Genomic DNA, 22,806 nt, shown 5'->3' on the forward strand with positions numbered 1-22,806 from the left:
AAAAAAGAAAAAGATAAACTATTTTAATATAATTGCATCCTGAATTCTTCTCAGTGCTCAAGAAAGAGTCCATATCTTAACTTACCACACACCCTGCTTGTTGTTTTATTATGTCTTTCATACCTTTAGAATCCAAAGTAAACTTAAAAAAATTACTTCCCTAAACAATTTCATAATAAAAAAAGTCCAGATATCGGAATAATATCAGTCTTCACTGACACTGGTTTTCATTCACACCTCATAAAACTGGTTCCCATTTGAAATTCCCTATCATGTGTTCATCTTGGTATTTCTTGACAAGTATTTTCACCTGAAATCACAGTTACTAGGAGTTCAATTATTCATCCAAGTAGCAGAAAGGCATATGGATCTTTTTCAGAGGCCATTCACATTTTCAACACTTTCCACTTTGCAGCCCACTTTAGGGTCCTCATTGCTCGAAAGGAAACTGATGCACAGTCCTCTAGGTGTGAGAAACATCACCTGGAAACAAGGCCAGCAGAGCTGTCCATTGATCCCTCAGCCCTGAGATGCATTGTGGCCCATTTGCATTGCAGAGCTGCTACTACACTATGAGATCTGTGGGGTGGGGTTTTCTCAAAGCAACATTAATTATAATTTTTTCCAGTAATAATTATGAAATAGAAGAGGGGGGAGGGGGGAAGATGAGATGCATTTATCACAGCTAAATATAATGTATTCATCTGGAATAGTACATGTCTAGGAATTTGGGAATTTAGCTCAAGCATATTTGAATCAACAACATAAAGGCTGAGAAAATAGTTGCTGAGTTTGCTCTATGCTCTTCTTTGAAATAATAAAACTGGAAAGTAGATACAAATTACACTTCAAAAATTGAGAGGAGACCCTGCTAACTGACTTTTTCCTTAAGATACATGCATAACTCTCAGAGGAATTGTAGTTATAGCTATGTACAGTACTAATGAATTTTGTTATTTTGTGACAGATCCCTGAGTGGATAATTTGTAAATAACCACCCATGTGTTTGTTTTCTTTTTCAAAATAACAGCATGAAACAAGAGAAAATGAATGTTTAATCCCGAAAAATATACATGCAATCCTTCTTAGTTAAAACAAAAAAAATCAGAAACAACACAAAACCCCAACCAATCAGAAAAAGAAACGCCAAAACATCCATACAAAATGTAACTTAGAAACATAACAGTGATTTTATTATGCTGTTTCTTCCATCTAGAGCATGGAGCAGTCAGACAACAAAAAGATGTTCCACGAACAAAACCAGGTGAGGACATTTTATGTATTCATTACTTTTGAAAATGTTATTTAAAGAAATAGTGAAATACAATTTTATATGACAAATGTCAAAGTCATGGCCCTGTGATCTATTTTGCTGTATAGAAAGGCCTTGACATGCCTTACCGTAACTAAGATAGCACAGTGCTCATTTACAATGTGGGTTGTCATTTTAAGATATAGACATATGTGTATATCAAAGGTCAAATTTCTGCTTTTGTAATTCCATTGATGTCAAAGGCATATGCCAGCAAGGAATTTGAACCATTTTCTGAAATTGCTTACTTTAAATGGCTTCATTTTGCTAATTATTTGTGGGTATCTGCTATTTATTTGGACTTCACAGTCTTCCTGTATGAGTTAACTTGCCAGGATGAGGAATAGTTTAATTTTTATCCATAGCAGGTATTATACGATAGTTTATTCAGATCATGATCTGGCACTATCCATCATCTATGGTAAATGTCTCTGCATATCATAGCTCATGCACAGCCTCACTTATACAAGACAGAGAGAAATTGCTGGTGGGTTAGGAAGAGCATTGTTCAGTTTCTCTGTATAGCAATCATTGTGGGTTTAAGAAATGTCTGCTCCATGCTTCTCCAATGGAAGAAAATAAGTGAAGAATTAAAATTCTTATTTTTATTATTATTCATCTTTAACTCTAGCAAAACTATTATCATCTCTAGATGAAAACATTGCTACTACTATTATTCATTATTAGATTGTTATTAATTACTGTGATATTATTAAAAATTCTTTTGATACGCAGGAATCATATAGAACAAATAAAGCCATTCTCTGCTATAACAATACTATGCTGAACCTGACTACTCTGACCACTTTTCTTTGCTCTTTTTACTTCCCAGTCAAACCAAAAACCTCTGCAAGTATGTATCATGTCTTGTTTCTTACAGACTATAAACCTTCTTTTCAGATGCATGTTGCCTCAATTTGCATTTTTGTAATTTTGTCATATTAGATAATGTTTCTTGCTTATACTACAGATACTCTTGTATTCTGCCTGCTTACTAGCAGCTTAACAGGACAAAACTAAGTACATTTATATTGTAATATTTGGAAGCTGCAACATTCAAACTACTTTTGCAATTTTTGCTTCTTATAAAATAAATTACGCTGGTAGCAAAATTGATGTTCTGGTGATTTTAGATGAGTTTAAATGCATGATTTATCTTTATGCAAATATATTGTTTACTGAAAATGGCATGTAGCATAACTGAATTAGACAGCCTTTTCTTTACTTCTTTTACCATTTTGAAATTACTTATACCATTAATTCACTAAGCACGTTGTTGGACTTGTTTCAATACAAGATTGTTTTCCTACTTTAATAAAAACCTTAAATTAAATTAAAGAAGAGAAAGTAATATTTCAAATTTAGATGAGTTTTAAGGAGGATTCAAGGGGAATTTCTCATATTACAAATACTTCCACTGAAGCCATTGGATAATGTTGTTTTTAATGTCACTAAGACTTCTGAACAGATAAAGACTGGGATCTATTCTTACTGTGGCAAGTCATTACACATTACATACTGCAAATCATGGTCAGACAAGAATCGGAAGGACAGTGCTTACACTGCATGCTTTGAATTGTGAAAATATTGAGGTATGGACCTTCACAGATGGATTAGCTGTAGCCTCTTTAGCACAGGATCTGTCTTTTCTTTTTTTGTACTGTGCCCGGCACATCAAGACCAAACCATATGTTATTCTGCAAAGTAATCTGTGAAGTGTATCTGAACCCAAGACCAAGCCCTATGAGGCACTGATCTCTTCCTGGTCGGGGTCAGAAGCTGACAACAAGGCAAGGAAAACTGATTCCATTAAACTTCCTAAATTAGTCGCCTATATTAGCTGCTTAAAGTTAAAGATAAATACCTGCTCTTAAACACCTGTAGGAAGACACAGTACTATTTTCAACCCCAGCTCCAAAGGGAAAGTGTGAATACAAAGCATCTGAAATGTACCAACACTGAAGGATTTTCTGTAATACTGAATTGCAGTTTTTGAGTTATCATTGCAAAATTATTACTTCCTCTGAAGCTATTCATGGGTTCATTTCCAGTTTTGGCAGTATTTTAAGAAAAATTTCCTCTTTTTGATTCCATTGTTCAGGTTTGTTCAGTCTTGTTTTCGCTGGATCTGTTCACTGACATTTAATGTCTTCTGCATGGATTTATCTGAGAAGACCCAGTGATGGCACTCACTATTGTGAGAGAACCATCAGAGACTTAAGTGACTAATTCCTCAGTGCTTTCTTCAATGAGGGTCACTTTAACCCAAAATCACTGTCTACAATGCTTTTTTATCAAGAGAGATACTACATTACCTTGGCATATTGTGAATATAAGGAATAGCCAAGATATTTTCCCTTGACCTTTTCAGAGGGGTATTTAAACCACATTCTTGAGCTTGTATCTGGCTGCTTGAAATGATTATAAAGGTTAACAGTGCCTTTAGAAAAAGAAAAAGAATTAAAAACAGTAACAAGCAGACCTATAGTCATATACAAAAGTGATTCTCTATACACTGCCTATTTTGACTTAACCATCCTTGAATAGATCTAGTTTAGGATTTTAAACACCAGAGCTATCTATTTTAAAATTATTTTCTACACTTACAGAAGTACACTTAGTTGGATCACTGCCCTTTTTATTTCCAGGGCTCTATATAGTTTTGCTTCACCTATTTCTTAACCAGGTGTACTGTATACTTGCCATAACATGAACATAGCTATCACGTAATTCACTACGAAATGTAGTATTGGACATAAAATACTCACTGATTTTGCAGTTCAGGTCTAGTAGGAATGTAAAATAAATTCATGCATTTATCCTGGGCTGAATTTATTCCCATACTGTATCCTGTGCAGTCTTACTGTAAAGCAAATGGGATTTAAAACAGTAGAATGATTGGATCATTAAGTGAACACACATATAGACAGAAAGACAAGGTTGAGCACCCAAATTAACAATACATACATTTTTTATAGCAGTAGCCTCCTGCCATGGTCTAACCAGGCAGGCAGCTAAACACCAGCCACTCACTAAATTTTAAAAGCAATTGACAAACTATCTTATTTTTCATTATTTCTGTTTTTAATGTACAAGAGAGTGTAACGAAACAGAATTTACTCCCTAGATATTGAGTAAAGACTCACAAATTATGAGACATTACCTTGAACAGAAGACAAAGCTGATGGCAAATCTTACACATGCCAGAATACCAAACTGAAGTTTGAAATCAAGAGGAAGAACATGTAGGCTGGATATTTTAAGAGGAAAAACTAAAAATTGGCCAAACTATATTCCCATTTAGTTCTATAATGAAAGTCCCATGATAGGGGTAATATGTTTCTCAAGGTCCCCAGAGCAAGTGGAAGTTTGTTGATGCACTGAGAAGAGAAAATGACCCTTACATTTCATAGACCAGAGGGTCAAACTGACTACCGTTGAGGTCAACAGTTTTCCAGTACCTCACTGTCTAAGGAAATCAGCCATTAATCCTAAATTAGGATACATGCAGACAACTGGACCCATCCAGATCCTTCAGAAAGATAATCCCTCAATTAAGGAGTGAGAGCATGAAACCCTTTCCCAGATTTAGTACCTCAGACAAATCTTGTTTTTTTGTTCTGAAAATAAGAAAAAGGATTAATTATTCCAAGGGTCACAGTGCAGTACTGTATCATCTTTCAGCAGCTATGAACATAGCAACAGCAAAAATGTAAATATTAAAAGGATTTTACCATGTTAGTATTTAATAGCAGCAAAACTGGCCTTCGCTGAATGCCTGTGATGCCTAAGCATTGAGCACTAACATTTATGGGTCTCCTTAAGAACCAAGACTTGAATGAAAGTTTCCTGGGGTATGTTAGTGAAAATCATGTTTAATTACTCAGTCTTCCCCTTGAAAAAGCATTGACTGAGGCATTTTCACCTTGGTGTGAGCTGTAGAACCTCATGTTCATCTGAAGCCAAAACTCAGCAGGAGGAAAATACAGAGATCATTCAATCAAAAGATACCTTGAAATGTTTTGTGAGCTTATTCTCTTTGTCCAACTCCAGGTTCAGGGAACAAAGGTTTGCTTGGATAGTGAGGTTATTCTTCTTCCTTCAAATGGTATTTTAAAATAAAACTGGGACTAATATAAATAGTGATGGGTAAAAAATTCTTAGATTCAAAATCTAGATTTAATTCATTGCTTTGATTTAAAAAGAGCCATGATGGTTTACACAAGAGAATTTCTATTCCATTGAATTGACAAATTTCCATTCACTATTATGGGTATTATAATAGCACAAGAATATGTGCTTCTCTTGTGCTAGGTGCTGTAGAAAGATGTAGTCAAAATCTTTCCAACTCCCAAGAGATTTTACTCTTAAATGGCAAGGTAAACCACTAATGTGGGAGAAACACACAGGGGTGAATGCCAGCTATCCAAGGTCAGTAACAGGTTTTCGTTGGAATGTGTGGATGATAAGAGGGGTAACATTTAAAGTGAATAAATTTTTCAGAAAATAGCGTAGTTCTCTGTAACCTTGAAGGCACATTTAAAACTAAGTCTATTTAAATACTTGTTTGCTGGACGGCTTTGATTGGCACAATGTTTACATTTGCAGGAACCATTGCATGTTGGATTATAGTACTTCAGAGAGTAAGACTGTTAGCTTTTGGGTATGAAACTACTTACGCACCCATTGTTAAGGCACATTTCTTTGTAAATTAATATCCTGAAGAAAAGTTGCAGATGAAAGAGAAGATCTATATAAATTGTTGTTTGCCCTGAAAAGACACGGTACTCAACCTCTTATTCTTTTCCTTCCCTTCCCTCTTCCTCTTCATCACTGATCATTTTCCCAAAGAGCCAACAGCCGAAATCCCAACAGCAGGTAAATATTACATTTCTCTACTATGCCTTATGGAAAGAATTAATGACCAAACCAGTGCTGATTAATGCACACTGCTCATCAACAACAAACAATGATATTGTAAAGCAGCATGGGTGAACTGACAGCATTGCTGCTACGCAGTTCTCTGCCACAGACTGATTTTATTGGCTGATCACGTGATTTTCACTGTTCATCTTCTGCAGCACATCTTGGTGAGCTGGACACAGGTGATCCTCACTGAGCAAGCTAGTGTTAATCAGATAACATATGCACCAGAAGACTTGGAGGAAAGCATTATCACAGCTGGTTGGATGATACAAAGTGCAAATGAACAAACAATTTGAAAGCAGCCTGCTACTTTTCTGCTGTAGTCAAGAGGGAATACTGAAATGGACTCAGATGCCTGAAGCAATACACTTTACTTAATTTCAATCTGCCCTTTTGAATGGAATCAAAGACCAAATGTGTTTGCAGGCTGGGGAAAAGGATGCTGAAAAGAAAAAAAAGCACATACTCTAAGTGAATGGACAATTGGGGGGGAAAAAAACCCCATAAATAAAATAAATTACAGTCTGTTGCTGCAGGACTTCTGAATAGTCACATTTGGCAGTTTTAAAGGTCCATCTAGCTCCATATCCTGGGATGTTCTGTTTGTTTAATTTTTTCAGATGATTGAGATTGCTCTGGGAAAGGGAGTAAGAAACGAGCAATAGGCAGAGGGATCCTTCCCTGGTGCATTTCGGCAACAGATAATTAGGGAAATCTGGCAGTAGTTAGGGAATTACAGAATTCAAGTGCCTAAAGTCTTTATCAGGATTTTCTAAACTACTCTGCAACCAGCAATATTCAAACAATTTCCAACAACTCTACATAAAGCCCAGAACTGCTGCTGCCACTAAGGGTAGCAGCCACTGTTATAGTATTAGAGACATTGTATATGTGCCATGAGACACATTTGCCACTGTAATTCTTCCAGGGAAATTACAAGGGAGAGAATCTTTGTGCAATATACTTATTGTAAGAGCCCTGTATTTCTGATGCCTGTCACGTAATTTTATTTCTTTGCAAATCTCTCTAGTTACAAAAAAACCAAAACCAAAGACAACTAAGGAAAAAGAAGGTAGGAATTTACTCTGTGTGTGCATATATATATAGAAAATAACAATAAAAATAACACGAGATTGCGAATTTGCATGTATTGTTGTTTGAAACAACCCCTAAAATATCTGTGTTAATTTTCAACGAATATTACTAGATAATTCTAGGTAATAATCTATTCAGCAGTCAGCTTACCAAACTTGAACTGTGCTACTTTTTCCTTGCTAGAAAAACCAACTGAGAAGAAACAGCTGAAAAATGAAAAAAATAAAGGTAACAAAGGCATGAGTATCTTTGTAAACAGCAATAAAAATGCAAACATTAGGTTTTGGGGGTTTTTATGGGGTTGGAAAAAGGAGCTTTGTTAGTCTTTCTACATATGTCCAAGTAAACCAAAATGATGATATTGTACATAAATCTCCAGTAATTGAATGCCTGGTGGCTCCTTTGCATACGAGTATCAAGGATTACATCAGCACATCCAATCTGGCTGCAGCGGTGCCCTGCCCGTGACCCTCCCTGGCTGGCACAGAATTATCCTCTCTGCAGGGTTCTCCAGCACTGCAGCTGCAGGATTAGCAGCCCTCACTGTGTCTGATGTTATGCTCCCTACTGACGTAGTACAAAGTTCGTCCCCATAGCTTGGGTGATGCCTTAGGTCACCAGCTTCATACTGTAGAATAACTACACTGATAAGAAGCTTTTTTTATACATAAGACAGACTTTGTGATCACCTGCATTCTGTTAGACACAGCACTAGCTTGTTGCTTGTTTTTTTTCCCCACAGTAATATACAAATGGAGAAATGGTTTCTGCTATACCACTGAAGATAATTAATAGTAATAAATTACACTATTTTATTAAGGAAGTGATTGAAGACACAAATATCTTCCCTACATTGGTTAAATACAGTCAGTTACATATAAAATTGAAGTCCTGACCCTCAAAGGATAACAGTTAGTTGTACTGGTGCAAGTGTACTAAACTAATATCTAGAAGCAGTTTGCTTTCGTGGTTTCACTGGACATAAAATTTCTATGTTTAAATAATTTATTAGGAGAGCCACACTTAAAAAAAATCTGGTTTATAGAAATTCTCATCTGAGATTTGATTCCAAGAAACCAACATGTTTCTGACTGAAATTTATTTCAGTATTTTGACCAGAAAATTGAGATTAATTTATTATCATAATTTTGTCCTTTAGATGCCCCACCAGCAAAAGAAGCTCCACGACATCAAAACCTGACATCAGGTACATGATTTTCCTTTATTATAAAGGAATTTCCTTTCAAGAAGGCTGTGGTTTATTGTTTATTTTTGTTTGGTTCGTTAGGTTTTTGTTTGTTTGTTTGTTTGTTTTCTGTAAGGGAGATCACATTTGCAATCTTTTCTCTTTTCAAATTCAGGTCTAAGGTACAAAATGTGAGGCAAGCCAGGCAAATCAAATCCATGAATATTGTTCCAGTGAGGAATAAATTGCTGAAACGGTGTTGCTTTACCACCTTCCTAAACTTTTAAAAATATATGCAGCTGATTACTTTATTAAGCAAGTAGTCTGTAATTAATTTGACATGCAGTGTTTAAAACAAGCATATTCTCCTCATAGAAAATCTTTTCTGTAACAAAACCACATAGGGAGAAACATATTCAATTTCTTTTCTTTCACATTAATAAATATAGTCTTCCATCACACTCTGTCCCAATCCCCCTCTGGCAAAAAAGCTGCATAAAGGTAGGGCATCTCAGAAGAAAATCTCCATCCATTGTGTTTTCACATTTTCACTAGTTCACAGCAAAAATATAAATATATTCCAGGTTATTGACTAGTATAAATGAATCCCTGTGACTTCAGTGGAACTCCACTATTTCATGACAAACAAGGATCAAAATCTTTACTCTTACCTGAGGTCTAACTGGCTTACACAGAAAATATGAACTAAATATAAATATGGTTCCTCCTAATGGAACTTAGTAGTCTTAAACTACTGAGGAAAGAACTTCACTTCTGATCATCCAGACTATTTTGTTGTATGTGATTTTTTCACCTTTTTATTATAAGTTGAATGATTTAAAGTTCAATATACATGATATAGAATGTATAATATATGTGTAGTTATATGTATCTATGGATTTAGGAATATCCATTTATCCATATGTGTAAACTTTAATTCACAGAATGATACAAAAGATAGGTAAGTATAAAACAAGTACCGAACAATCTGGCATCAAGTAAGAGAAAATACAAATGAAATATTAAAATCAAGCATAAATTTGTGATCATGTATATTATATGAAAATATTTGCACACATGGCTGAACAGACCTTGTTTTGCAAAGGAAACTACATTTACATAATAGAATGGCTTGGGTTTTTGCATCTTTTTTCCTTTAATCAGGAATACAGAGATTAGGAGTCAGATATAGACTTTAATTTGTCTTGATTATGTTGTTAACGGAGAGATAGAGAAGGTAGAATCTATGCTAGCAAAAATTTATTGCTATTTTATTAATATAGAATTTTTATAGATCAAGTAGTGCTAATCATAATATATAACCAGTAAGTCAAACCAAAGATTTTGCCAGGAGAGAAAAGAATTATCTTATGGCTCAAAATTCCAAATTTAACATAAAACAGGAATGTACTCAAAACTGTCTCTCAGTGGACTTTCTCCTGCACACCACACTCCTGCAAAGTTTACATCATTCAAAAACTGTTTCTGTGGCTTTCATTTATAGTAATTGTTGTGACTGTTTAATTTAATTGTATGTTATCATTGTGCAATTATTCTTGACTGGATGTTCTCAGATCATAAGCAGCTCTGTGCAATCAGTTGTTCATAACTGGTATTTTTAAACTATTCTTTGTCCACTGAAAAGAATAAGTTAGCTTTCAGATGGTGGATGAAAGGTTTCCAGAAGAATATCAAAGTTACTTCTCTTTATGAATGTTGGCTTTTAGTATTTGTTCAAATTGAGAATTTAAAAGTTGAGACCAAATTCTGGGTCATATATACTTAAATTGAAACTTGATAGCTTTTCCCTGTTCTGTTTGCGAATGAAGCCAGTGCTTTTTCCCCAGTTCATTGAATGCTAATACTTTTTTTCTGATAAATGGAAGTAGAAAAAGATTTACACATTCTGAGCTAACCTAAAACTTTAAATAGTAAATCTTCTTTCAGTCTTCAAAAGCTGAATAGAGGAGATTCACATGTTCTTAGATTTGCTCCAACCCCTTCAACCTTTCCCTTATATTAAACAACAATCAGACAAAAAAATTAACCAATTAAAAAAGCTGTATATAGCTTCAATTTTAGAATGCTCTACTTTTAAACAGAATTTTAAGCAGCATTATATCTTTTTTAAACAATAGTGCTATGTACAGTACAAACTAAATTTCTCTCCCCTGGAGATCTGCAATTACCTAGAATTTTTTCCTCTTCTAAATGTCAAAATTGGCGTTGTACCAAGATGGAAACTTACCCAAAGCAAAGAAATGGGAATTTTTGCAACTCCATTTTTATTTTGCATCTTATAACAAATGCTTTGCAAGCACACAGAAACAGGTTTCTGCCTCTTGGGGTGAAATTTAAGTAGCGTACAAATTCAATTTTCTAGTGAGGATTATCTGCCATACCCTTTATAGGAACAGCTGTACACTTATATAAGTCCTACTTTGTTTCAAAGCTAATATCAGAGTATGAAAATCTAAATGGATCAAAAGTTGACTATATTTATTGTAATTACTTTCCAAATGTCCTGTTGGCTGAAAACTTCTGGAACCATCATATGTTGCATTTATAATACAGTTAGCTGAACAGGTCAGTGTTTTTACCATGCTGTTATCTGAGCCCACAGATGTGCTACTGTGACAGAAATAAAGTAAGGCTGTGTTGCAAGAGCATGACAATGAGAAATAATGAAATTGATACTAATCCATACATTTGAGGTGTTTTAATTGGAGAAAAGCATGGATTATTCTCAAGGTCGAGAAACCAGTCATGCTAACTTCCATGTAAACAGATGTGTCATAAATAGACTTACATAATGCATCTACCTCTATGAGGTATCTACCCTCACATATTATTAGAGGTTTGAAAGTTTCTTTGACATGAGAACTGTTATACTTACTGTTTAATCAAAGTTGTACCTCTGCAAAAACTAAAATTGTCATTAAGCAGAGTTGGAACACTGTTTATATGAACACATTATGCAGTCGTTTTTGTGGAAAGAAAAATATTCAACTAGATTTTTTTCTCTTCTTCTCTGCTTCTGCAGTGAAAAAGATTCTCAAACACAATACAGATTCTCAAATATTTTCTAACATAAAGGACAAACATTTCATCATACTATCAAAATGTATTCAATAGCACATAATAATCATCCCATGAAAACCTCAGCAACTGCAATGGGCAAACTCATCACGTCTGTATAAGCATGTGGTGACTGGTTTATTACTGTGAGGTTGGTTTATTGCTTTGCACTTTCTGTCTTGTAATAAATTTTCTAAAGCAAAAATGATTTCCAAATCTACAAAAGCAGAAAGTTTTATTTGATGTGAGATTTGATATGACAGCCATTTGAGAGATCATCAAGGATGTTTCCTCAATGATAAGGGAATATAAACTTGTCAGCAATGCAATGTGTAAGATTTTTCCCATGAATAATTATTTTGAAAGAGAATGAGACCACTGTATTTTTTACTTGGTTATTGAGAACTGGAAGACTTTGTAATAAAATATTATCCTTTTCATTATTCTGAGGTAGCAGGTTTTGTCAATTTCATTAAACACAAACATTGGTACAGTTATATAAAATACAAGTTTGGAATTACTTGAAAAATAATGCACGATGCTCAAAAGAGAAGGCAAGACCTTCATCTCTGCAATACAAGTAGCTCTGATCTATAAACAGGTGATGAACTGCAGATACTCTACTCTCTAGTCTCCTTGCCACCCAGAAAGTGTCTGTGTCTCAGATGTTTGATGGTTCTGGTATTCTGTCAGCAGTTGCTCCCAGAAATTCAGCTGCATAGACTAATACTCCTAAAGTTGACCATTTGAATGCAAGTAGATCAAAGAAGCAGAATGAAAATGCTGAGGAGAAAAGATGTGATGTCCTTTCTCAGAATAGACATAGAGATTAAGGAAGGAACCATTAACTGTAACAGCTATGTCTCTGAAAATAATAATGAAAACAGTAATAGCATCCTTGACGTAATTTATATGAGAGATTCATCTTTCTTTTTTCTCCTCACCAGAATTCAGCAATAAATCACTAATATTAATGTGTTTTCTGGACATAAGAAAGTCTGCCACTGGCTAGAAAATAATTAGAAGGAACCAACACTCTGAAAAGTTTTAGATTTTTTTGTATAAGATCTATTCTCATTCATTTACAAGACCTGTGTCTGTGCAGGATATTCTCTTTGAGTAAGATTTTCCAGGGTGCTCATCACACTCCAGTATAAGCACTTAACACGAGAACAGGATGAGCTTGCTTTTTGCAAGTGTTCATCTGGAACAGCCTCAGTTCTGTGGATATGCAGGAATGTGTCAGCATTTCATGTTCAGTAGAATTGTGAGGACCAAGCCTGTATATGCAGGCTTTCCAACAAGTTGGTGTTAGTCATTCCGCTATTCTGAAACTGACTTTATAGAAATATTTGGTGACTGAATCTCATCAGGCCTGTCTAAATGAAGACACGGAGGAATACCATCCAATTAGAAGATATATATGTTTAAAAAGCATGGAGAAACAGTGCTGAATGCTGAAGTGGTCACTTATTAAGAACTAAGGTGGCCTTGAATTAATTTAGAGTAACCTATTGTGAAATTGAATTGATGAATTTTTTACCAAGGCTGATTTAATTTTGAATCAGCACCCACACAACACTTTTATCTGGCCTAATTAATCCATTTTTAAAGTTAACTTGAATTAATCTTCCTGATTGTTCCTACATAGAAAAGCTATCTAAAGGAGAAATTTCAGACAGATTGTGGCAGCTAGGTAAAATTAAACCTTTATGGTCGGTCTTGAAGAAGATTAAAATGTCTCTGGAAAACTCCTAATAGATTGTAATAAGTTTTGAAACTCAAAATCTGTAAATATAGATCACAAATGAGAACAAAACATCAGGGTTTATGTTAATAATAAGTTTATAAATAGCCTCTCAGCATAGTGACATCATAATTTGAATTATGAATTACAGATATTCTATTTAAATCAAAGTGTTAAGTTTTATGTCTTGAAACAAAGAACTTCACAGTGAGAATCAAGAAGCATTTTAGGTTCCCGTTGTTTCTTTTGCAGGAGGATATCTCTCCCTAGCTCTAAACTCATCTTTTTTACCTTTAGCTACATTTGGTCATTCTGTTGCCTTACCTTGAGTTTATTGATGGTTTAGATTTGTTTACAATTAGGAATTACTGAGACTGAATCTCAATTAGCTTTGCATTATGACAAGGGTTACTTGGACTCACCTTAAAGTCCACCTCCTCAGAAGACAATTGCAAATTTTCACAGCTACCAACACAGTGAAAAAAGAAGGGTTGACTCAGTTTGACTTTTATGTAACATCTAAATATCAGCTACATGTTAATAACACTTGAACTTTATCATCTCAGTCTTCTAACACTTGAACTTTATCATCTCAGTCTTCAAATTGCTGAGAACCTTTGATTATTATGTAAACCTCAGCTGTACCACAACCATGAATATGCTTTACAGAGCCCATTGATAGACTCTTATTTAAAATCTGTAATCCTGAAAATCAATTAGTGAAATGATTCCTTGCCAATCAACCATGAAAATCCCTGTTAGAAATATAAGGTCAGACCAAAAGCATTATTTTAGAAGATTTTAATGTCCAAAATAGTCTGCCAAAGAGGTTCCTTAAAGCTTAAGCTTTTTACATAGATAAGGCACATTACCACTGAAACACAGAATTTTTGGGATCCTAGATCCCTGGTTTTGAAACAGGGAAAACTGCTGGAACAGTGTTCTGTTCCAACAAAAACTTCATTAGGATCCAGAAACTTGAATAACAATTCCTCTCTGCCAGACATGATTTCAGTACAGCTAAGCAAGCACCAACATTGGGCCCTTGACAAAATGCAGCTGTAATTACTTTACTTCTAAAATTATGGAGACAGCGATAGGTCCTCTATACCTGAGTAGTCATTGTGTTGTCTCCAAGGGATTTAGCTTGCAGTCTTTCGGAGTCCTCTTCAGCTGGAAAGACTCAGCTTTATCCTTCCACTTCCCAGGAGGGCACTAGGGCTACTGATTTACAGAATAACATAGGTGGAACACCAGCTACTTGTTCCTCTTGAATTTGCACAATTCCAGATCTATCAATACAAGGGCCACTGGTGCTGGAGGTTAATAGACAAGATTCATCTATTTGATATAAAGGTCTGTTTCTGTTTTAGAAACCTTTTAATGTAAAATACTTTGAAACGATTACTGGGTGAAATTTAAATATAATTGTAGACAAATTTTTAGACTATCAGGCACATCCAGTAATGTTTGCAGCCAGCTCTTATGGTTCATGCATATGCACAGAAGTTTAATATCTGGAGAGCTCTGCAAGCCATAGTGGAGGGATATTTCCCATGTCATTGAAGAGATGGTTTGTGAACATAACTTCAAATGCTGGCTCTCAACATAAATCTTGTTTAAGACGTGTAAAGTCCGCCCTAAATTTTGGTTCACAAACATTATTAGACATCTTCCATTACACTTGATAATGTGCCCTCTGAGCTTGGAATGTTTGTTTACATCAGAAATGGATGAGCAAAATTCTTTTAGGGAGTAGGCTAAGTGAAAACTCTGAGCCCCGAGACCCACCCCAGAAATAGAGAAGGATCTTTGGCAAAAAAATTAGTCAGAGGATGAGCACAAGTTAACAATGGGTAAGGTAATCCACAGCTGGGGTTTTTTTACAATTAATTCGTTAAAAATTGGTACCTTATGTTAATCCTAAAAATTATTTCCCTAGTAAATTATGAAATAAACACTTATGTATTCTATAGATGCAGGGATAGATTGGTCTAACTAAACATATGAGGGTCACAGCCTATGGAGAAAAAAAAAAGAACTATGAAAGAAATTATTACTTAGAATGCTGATTAAGATCCACCAACGAAAATCCAATTTGCCTAAATTTGCAAAATGAATCCAATTAGTAATGTTGGATAAGGAGTTCATTCCCTATCCTTGGGTCCAAATATTTTGTTAGAACTAGACTCAATGGCTCTAAACATTTATAAATATATACTAAATTTTTGTCAAGACAAGTGAAAAAAAATGCATGTATTTATATTAGTCTCTGAATGATTTAGTCACAAATAAAATACCAATATCTATTATCTTAATAAACATTGTTATGTTCATTTTGCTCTTTAGTTTGACTGGCATATATTCTTAAATCACATTGCAAAAAAAAAGGAAAAAAGAACATATTATGAATTTCCATGACATTCCTTGTGAAAGTCAAGTTGTAAACAAAATGTAATTCTTCAACAGTTCAGTCAGAGATTATTTATCTTTGTATCAGATGAATGCCTATTACTTCAAATCCCTCTTCAACTTTAGGAAAGTAATTGCTGTCTTACTTTTTATCAACATCGGTTTTGGTTTTGAAAATTTTATCTGAAAAACAGGCATCCTGATGTTGGAATCAGTTCATATTTCTATCATCAGTATAGTCAAGTCCAGTAGAAAAATCAAAATTATGGGATTTAATTTTTAATTAGTGACACCAAATGTTGTCAAATATTTTAAGAAGACAGTCTATTGAGCTCCTACAGTTCATTTCTTATTTCCCTTATTCCCAGAACTGTGCAAATTCAGGGTGAAGAAGACATTCTAATTTATCTCTGTCTTTCATTGTAAGTAGCACACAGGTACAGATTTGATCTTTCTGATCACAAGCACTTAGATAAGAGTATATTTGCTCCATGGTAAATCAGAGAGGAACTTCTCCAGTGGGTTACTCATCTCTTCAAAATCTGAATTGCTTCCTAGGATTATGTGGCTAGAGCTAAACCCAGAAGATAGTGTCTCCAGTGTCTGATGTTAAGCAGGGTGAATTTGGGTCTATCAGGGTTTGTCAAGTAGTTCAAGTTTATTAGACAGTTACAACACTGTTTCTTTACTGGGTTTTTACTGTCATAAAAGAAGTGCTGCTGTTCCTAGCAGAAAAAGTTCTCATTGATGAATATAAGTGTGTGCACATAATGCAACCCACATTAAAAAAAAAAAAAATCAAACACTTGCCTTTATTTAATAAAGATTGCAATTAGAATGATAACTGAAATGAAGAAATCACTTGTATCATTCAAACACCAGCTTAATTTTCATTAGCTGCTTAACTGCCTTATAAGTCACTGTTTCCCTCCTCTCCTCTCTCGTCTCCTCCCCTCCTTTCTCCATTCCATGCCTTCACAGCTGAATAAATATATGGTATTAACTTCCAATTACTTGGTATCCATTGTTATTAACATAATAAGATCCCTCATTGTTTTTACCTTCTTCTTTGGGTTCTTTTGTTTTGTTTGCTAGTTGTTTTGGGTTTTTTTAGTTTATAAATGTGCTGGTATGTAAAGTTTAAACCAATCTTTTAGCAACTGACAGTTATCTAGAAGCAATTATTTTCTTGCATTATGTTGAAACTACGTTAGTTGAATGTACTGGACATTCAGAAATGAGTTGACAGAGGACATATGTCATGTCGGCTTGCCATGTGCCTGTGTGACCAGCACACAGTGCATCCTACCATGACACTGTCAGTGTCTATTAGGCAATATCAATAAAATCCAGTTCGATTTTGCTGCCCACCAAATACCACTGCAGTCTCATGTAATTACCACTGCACTGTGGGAAAATCCAATAAGTTTTGGTTCTTCTTGTATATAATTTCTTGAATGATTCATCCATTTACTTCTATGTTTCAGTAATAAAACACATCATGCTAGTACCAGACTCCTTTGAAAACTCAATGCTAGCAAAATTGCAAAGCATATGTGCTCTGATCATTGCTATGCTTTTTTGAAAGTGTCTGTATTACCACTTATGTGTGTCACACTGTTACATCTTGCATGGTTTTACTGTCTAACAGAAAGAATTTTTTAATGAATTTTTGGTGAATGTCACTTTGGGGATATTCACACATTTATGCATGAGAATTATATTGTTTGTGTGCAGTGACCATAACACAGAATATAACACTCTTCTGTAAACATACATCTTGTTTATCCATTAAGCCTTCTTACTAGACAATGCAAGAGCCAGTTAGCAAAATATAGAATTTTTTATGCATTAAATGGATGTTAGGTGTCATCTATCATATTCAAGCTGAAAGACAGAAATAATAAATTTCACCTTCTGTTGAAGAATTGGTTTCCTTAGAATAAAGATCTCATTTATTGAGTTTTGTTTTTATGTTTCAAAAAGTGCACTGACTTTGGATAAGAAACAGATCATAGCTGATTTTAACCAGTTCTGTTCTTTTAATCTTATACATATATTTACTGTGGTGATATTTTCCCCCTCTAATAACATTAAATATAATGAGAGTGATCTTCTATCACTACTGATTTGATACAACTACAACGTGTTTTATACTAAGTGTTATTAGAGACATGTATTACTGACTTTGTACTGATACTATTTTTGTTCTACTGATTGAAACACTGATAAAGGCTGATTTCTTTTGTGTATTTAGCAAATTTACTGGATGAGTTGTGACCTCAAATACACATAAGAAATAGAGCAACCTTCTGGGTGTTTTTAGCTCACCATTGAGCATTATTTTTGAGAAAAGGTGTATTTATTCTTGTAAAGTAAATCTATTTTACCTTTCAAGACCTTGTTGGAGAAGTACCATAATACATGAAAAAGAGGTGTTATGGAGAACATGCCATCTGAATTCTCATGGATATAATAAAAATATTTTTGCTAGTATTTCACTCTGCTACCCAAACATCTTTAGAAGTTTTTAATTACATAGCTTATTATCTGACAGACCCCATGCTAAAATGGATATGAAAACTTGGATGGTCTTTGCAAAGATAATCAATTAATTGCATTGTATCACACACACTTTGAAAGTAGTTTTGAGAGCTACTTTCTAAACATTCTTCATTGTCTTTCATTATTTAAGGCACAAAATAAGATGCAAAAGAAGCACGCTTTTTTCCCTATCTATGCATTGTCTATACAAAGCTAGAAAAATGTCATTTTAAGAGAATCTTTTTAGATATATAGAATTAAAGTGGTAATGATATTTCTTGTTTACTTGTAATGCATGTATAAAAGTTTTCTCCTCTCCTTTTCCCCCTCCTTCTTCCCATTAAGCATTACATTTTCTGAGAATGGCAGTAGCATGACTATACAGCATGCTCAATAAGAAAGGAGTTTAACAGAATTTATTAAAAAGAAAAAGAAAGAAAAAGATAAGTTTAACTTTTGACCCAAAAATGTTGTTTTGAATAGCCAGTATCTAAACACGAACCATGTTGAGAATTTAAAAAAACAGTAATTGTTCTCCTGCATAGGCCCTCAGCACACAGCTTTGGTATTCAAAGAAATAACATGTAATTAAATGTCAATTGCACAGTGCCACAAAGCACAGACTTATATCCTTTTTTTTTTTTAAGATAGTATAACGGTATAAATTTGTGATATTTGTAGAGAGTTCCACACCATTTCCATTCTGAATCTGCCAATGCTTTGTCTGGACAGTTTGTCCTACTGTAATTTTACTGAAATGTTAAGTAAAAGGGTGCATATTGTCTGATAGGAAAAGAAGCAGAATAAAAGGGGAAATACCCACTTCAATTCCACGCCCTTTAGTAAGTGAAAAAATCTTTGGCTACCCAGTCATTGGAGCAAATGTCTTTGTTCTTTTATGATTTTGTTTTGTTTGCTGAACCAAAACACAGCATGTGCTTATCAAATAGTAGTTTGTAATGCTATGATTACCTGAATTTTTGTGGGTTTTTGAATTTTTTAATTCTGTTAGTACAGCCTCTAAGTGAAGAAATTTGATTCACACAAGAAAACATCCTTAATAAAAATTGTTTCTTCACATATTCTCTGTAATTTTGCCCTTAATAACCAAACTGTATTGCTGAAAAAGCTTTCTTTTTAACGAATATTTTCTTTGGTGACTTGCACTGAAAACAACTATCTGAGCCTTATAGAAAGGAGACTTTAATCATTGTAACACAAACACAAACACCTTTATACTCTCCATGATTAGCAAATTTTATTACAGGCTGCTTTCCTGCTTTCTGCTAAAGAATTGAAAATGCCAGGACAGTGCTCTTGCAATGTTCCTCACATTTCTTGAAACCAACTCTCTGTGTGACATGCATGTCACTTAGACATCAAGAGCAAAATAAGCTCCATGGAATATTTTTATAATTTATTGAATAATTACAGAATGTAATTAGCATTTCCACTAGATAAATCCTAAACAACCTCACACAAACTTTGAATTCAGGGGGTTTTGTTTGTTTTGTTGCTTTCCAGAACTCTTGGCTGTTCTCTTTCCAAACTGATTTCTATCCTGGCAAAAAATATTTTAAAGTGATTATGTCTCTTCTTTTGAGCAGAAAAAGTTCCTGTTCCTTTCACGAAGCGAAAACCAAAGAAGCAAACACCTTACATTCAGCTATCCCAAAATGCAAATATTCTGGGAGAAGCAGGGCTATAATGCTGAGAGGAATAATAGATTTCAGTGTGAAATTGCCAATAATTTCTCATCTTGTGCTACAAAGATGTCCCATTGAACCTTTTAGCTAAAATCTTCTTGATATGTGAAACCTGGCTTGTGATCACACTAGAGATTTCTGCTGTTATAACTCATTTAATGGGAATAAAATTACACAGATGTTTTCTGAAACTACATGGAACTGACTCATGGCCCCAGTTTGGAAACCATAAACATTAATCATCTCTTCCTTGTTTTCCTAGCTCCTGTTCGCTACTTTCAATGTGTCTTCCTAAATGGACCTAATGGATTTGGGCTGCAATTTCCCACTAATCCCCCTTCAAACAAGGAAGAAAAGACTCACTCAAAGACTTCCAAGAGAAAGACAAGGAAACCGGGGCAGTAGAGAGACTGAGTCCTGTGATCACTGACATTTTGCACTTTATCTTTTCTGCTGAGGTCCACAGTAGCTACAGTGGTACTTGTCATTGCAAGAACATGATCCACTTGCACAAATGCACCTGTATAAAATTTCCATGGGGCAGAGGCAGAACAAGCAGTAAGGAACTGTATTTAACAAAAAGAAACACAAAAGTGCCCCGTTTCTCATGGAAAGGCTGCAATGCTAACAAAGCATTGACGTGACTGTGTGTGTGAGCATGTGTGTGTGTTTTACTGCCTATTTTGCTCTTCTTGTTTTTCTTTACCTACATGCTCAGCATTGAAGTGAGTCTGTTTTCCATTTAATCTTATCTAAGCGGAGAAATGTTGAATGTAGCTCTTATATCAGCAAGATTGCGAGGCTTGCTGCAATCCTAAATCATTTCTTTTTAAAGTTCAATCACATTGCTGACAGGAAAAAACCTCACTAAGTCATGAAAATGTGCTCTGTGACTGGTTCTATTTTTATGTCTCATTGACCGGCGTAGCCCAAAGCTCACACTTACCTGGAACAGCTCAATATACTACCAGTAAGCTGACTCCCCAGGTCACATTAATGATGAATATTTCTATTTTACTTGAAGCTGTAAAGGCATGGACTGTTTGCCCTGCCTGTTGGTGAAATACAAACTCGTCTCCTTTTAAAGACAAAGTGAGAAGAGAAAGTGAAACCACACAGCAAAGTTTAGGAAAACCAGTGTTTAACCAACACGAAAGTCCCCAGAAACTAATGAAATAGTTATAACGCTTCTAGTTTTCTTCTGTGGCTAAATCAGATTGACTTGCAGTGAAAATGTTGTAAATGGAGAATATACCAGCCAACCACTGGCTATTAGCATAAGTCAGATGAAAAGCTAGGATGTGAGATGCAATTCATGAAACTAAGGCAACCCAAATTTCCTATGGGTAAGCATGCAAATTGATACTATCTTAGATCAGTGAACAAAAAACAGCAACAAAAAAGCCAAACCAAAACCAAAACAGACAAACAATCAGAAAACAGAAACAGGAACACCTGAAATAATCCAGGTAGTTTATTTTACTAGATGAAATGAAAGGGCTTCCTCATAGCACAATACTGTAGATAAGTTACAGAACTGAAAGACACACCAGTTCTCAACCTTCTTTTGTGCTTTTATGTAGAAATAACGAATTTGTTGCCTTAAGAAAGAGATAAGATGGCATTTGATCCATGTAAAAGGCACATGACTGAAAACTGGCATCTCACCTGTCTGTGGCTGGCAATGTAAATAAACATGCATTTTTGCAAGCTGCTATTTGCTTGTATTTCTTTACTGTATTTTTGCATTTAATCTGGGAAATACGCAGCAGTGATCTTAGTTATATAGTTTCTTGGTGAAGCAGCATGATTTTCTTTGTACAACCTGACTACTTGTGGAGTCTGAACACACCAAAAACTATATACTACTTTTTTAGTTCTAGTATAGTTGAAGATAACATTGGCCCTTTCCCTCATCTCCTTTCCCTGCCCATCCATTCTTATCTTCATCAAATAATTGACTCACATGAGTTTTGGGCAACTGATTCTTTGACAGATTAGTGCAATTCAGAAAGCTTTGCTGTTACACTGCTGGATCAGGTTGGTACTCTATGACTACTGGTCATGGCCTTACATGAACTGGGTTCTTGGTCTTAGTGCACTCTGATATTGCACAGGTCCTGTGCTGCAAAAACTGTTATTGCCACAAGCAGTTTAGGCAGTGGTGTGCAGAAAGAGGTAAGAGCAGCTAGGATTAGCTCCTCCCCACGTAGGAGCACACTGCAGATAAGTGTTCATGGTGAATACCCCCACCGTGCTCTGTGAAATCTTCTCTGGATATAGTGCTGCCAACAGAGCACATAATAATCTTTAGTTTTCTTTCAATGTTGCTTTTTATATTTCCAGTTACTCTTTCCTTCCCAATTTGTGATTTTGTATATATTATTATGGATATTATTGCCCTAGGTTTTTACTGTGAAAGCTGTCTTAAAATTAACATTATAACTTTCTGAAAAATCAGTTAAGATTTTATCTAATGCAAATAATCATCACAAAATTTTAATATACTAGAAGCCTTTATTTTTTTCAGTTTCTTTCGGCAAAATATTTTTTCTCATTATAGTTAGCCTTAATCCTTTCTTCCTATCTGAGATGGGAGATGACAAGAATTTATTCCAGATCTCATTTCCATAATGTTTCAATTAACTATCTGAAAGCTTTGGAAATATAAATAATTAGTATAATTGAATAAGGGATATAAAATCAGTCATTTATTGTTGTTTCCAAATCTTAGTCACTGCCTCAAAAAACTGGAGAAATGGGTCTACTCTCAAAGTGGGAAGCATATTTCTCTTTAAAT

The 22,806-nt window shown here is 34.7% G+C and overlaps 1 protein-coding gene across 1 annotated transcript in view; it reads left to right on the plus strand.

Annotated features, from left to right (window-relative positions):
• TRDN (triadin) overlaps positions 1-22,805 on the plus strand; it is a gene marked incomplete at its 5' end in the record, with an annotated part of 185,947 nt that extends 163,142 nt beyond the window's left edge. Inside the window, 7 exons of the mRNA XM_050315704.1 lie at positions 1,217-1,264; positions 2,145-2,165; positions 6,164-6,190; positions 7,269-7,310; positions 7,517-7,561; positions 8,493-8,540; positions 20,269-22,805. Of these exons, the coding sequence (XP_050171661.1) occupies positions 1,217-1,264; positions 2,145-2,165; positions 6,164-6,190; positions 7,269-7,310; positions 7,517-7,561; positions 8,493-8,540; positions 20,269-20,411 (374 nt within the window). The remainder of the gene's footprint in view (positions 1-1,216; positions 1,265-2,144; positions 2,166-6,163; positions 6,191-7,268; positions 7,311-7,516; positions 7,562-8,492; positions 8,541-20,268) is intronic.
• Between the last annotated feature and the right edge of the window lies 1 nt (position 22,806).

Source organism: Myiozetetes cayanensis, unplaced genomic scaffold, assembly GCF_022539395.1.
Source record: "Myiozetetes cayanensis isolate MyiCay16 unplaced genomic scaffold, myiCay2020 scf2-11, whole genome shotgun sequence".
NCBI lineage: Eukaryota > Metazoa > Chordata > Aves > Passeriformes > Tyrannidae > Myiozetetes > Myiozetetes cayanensis.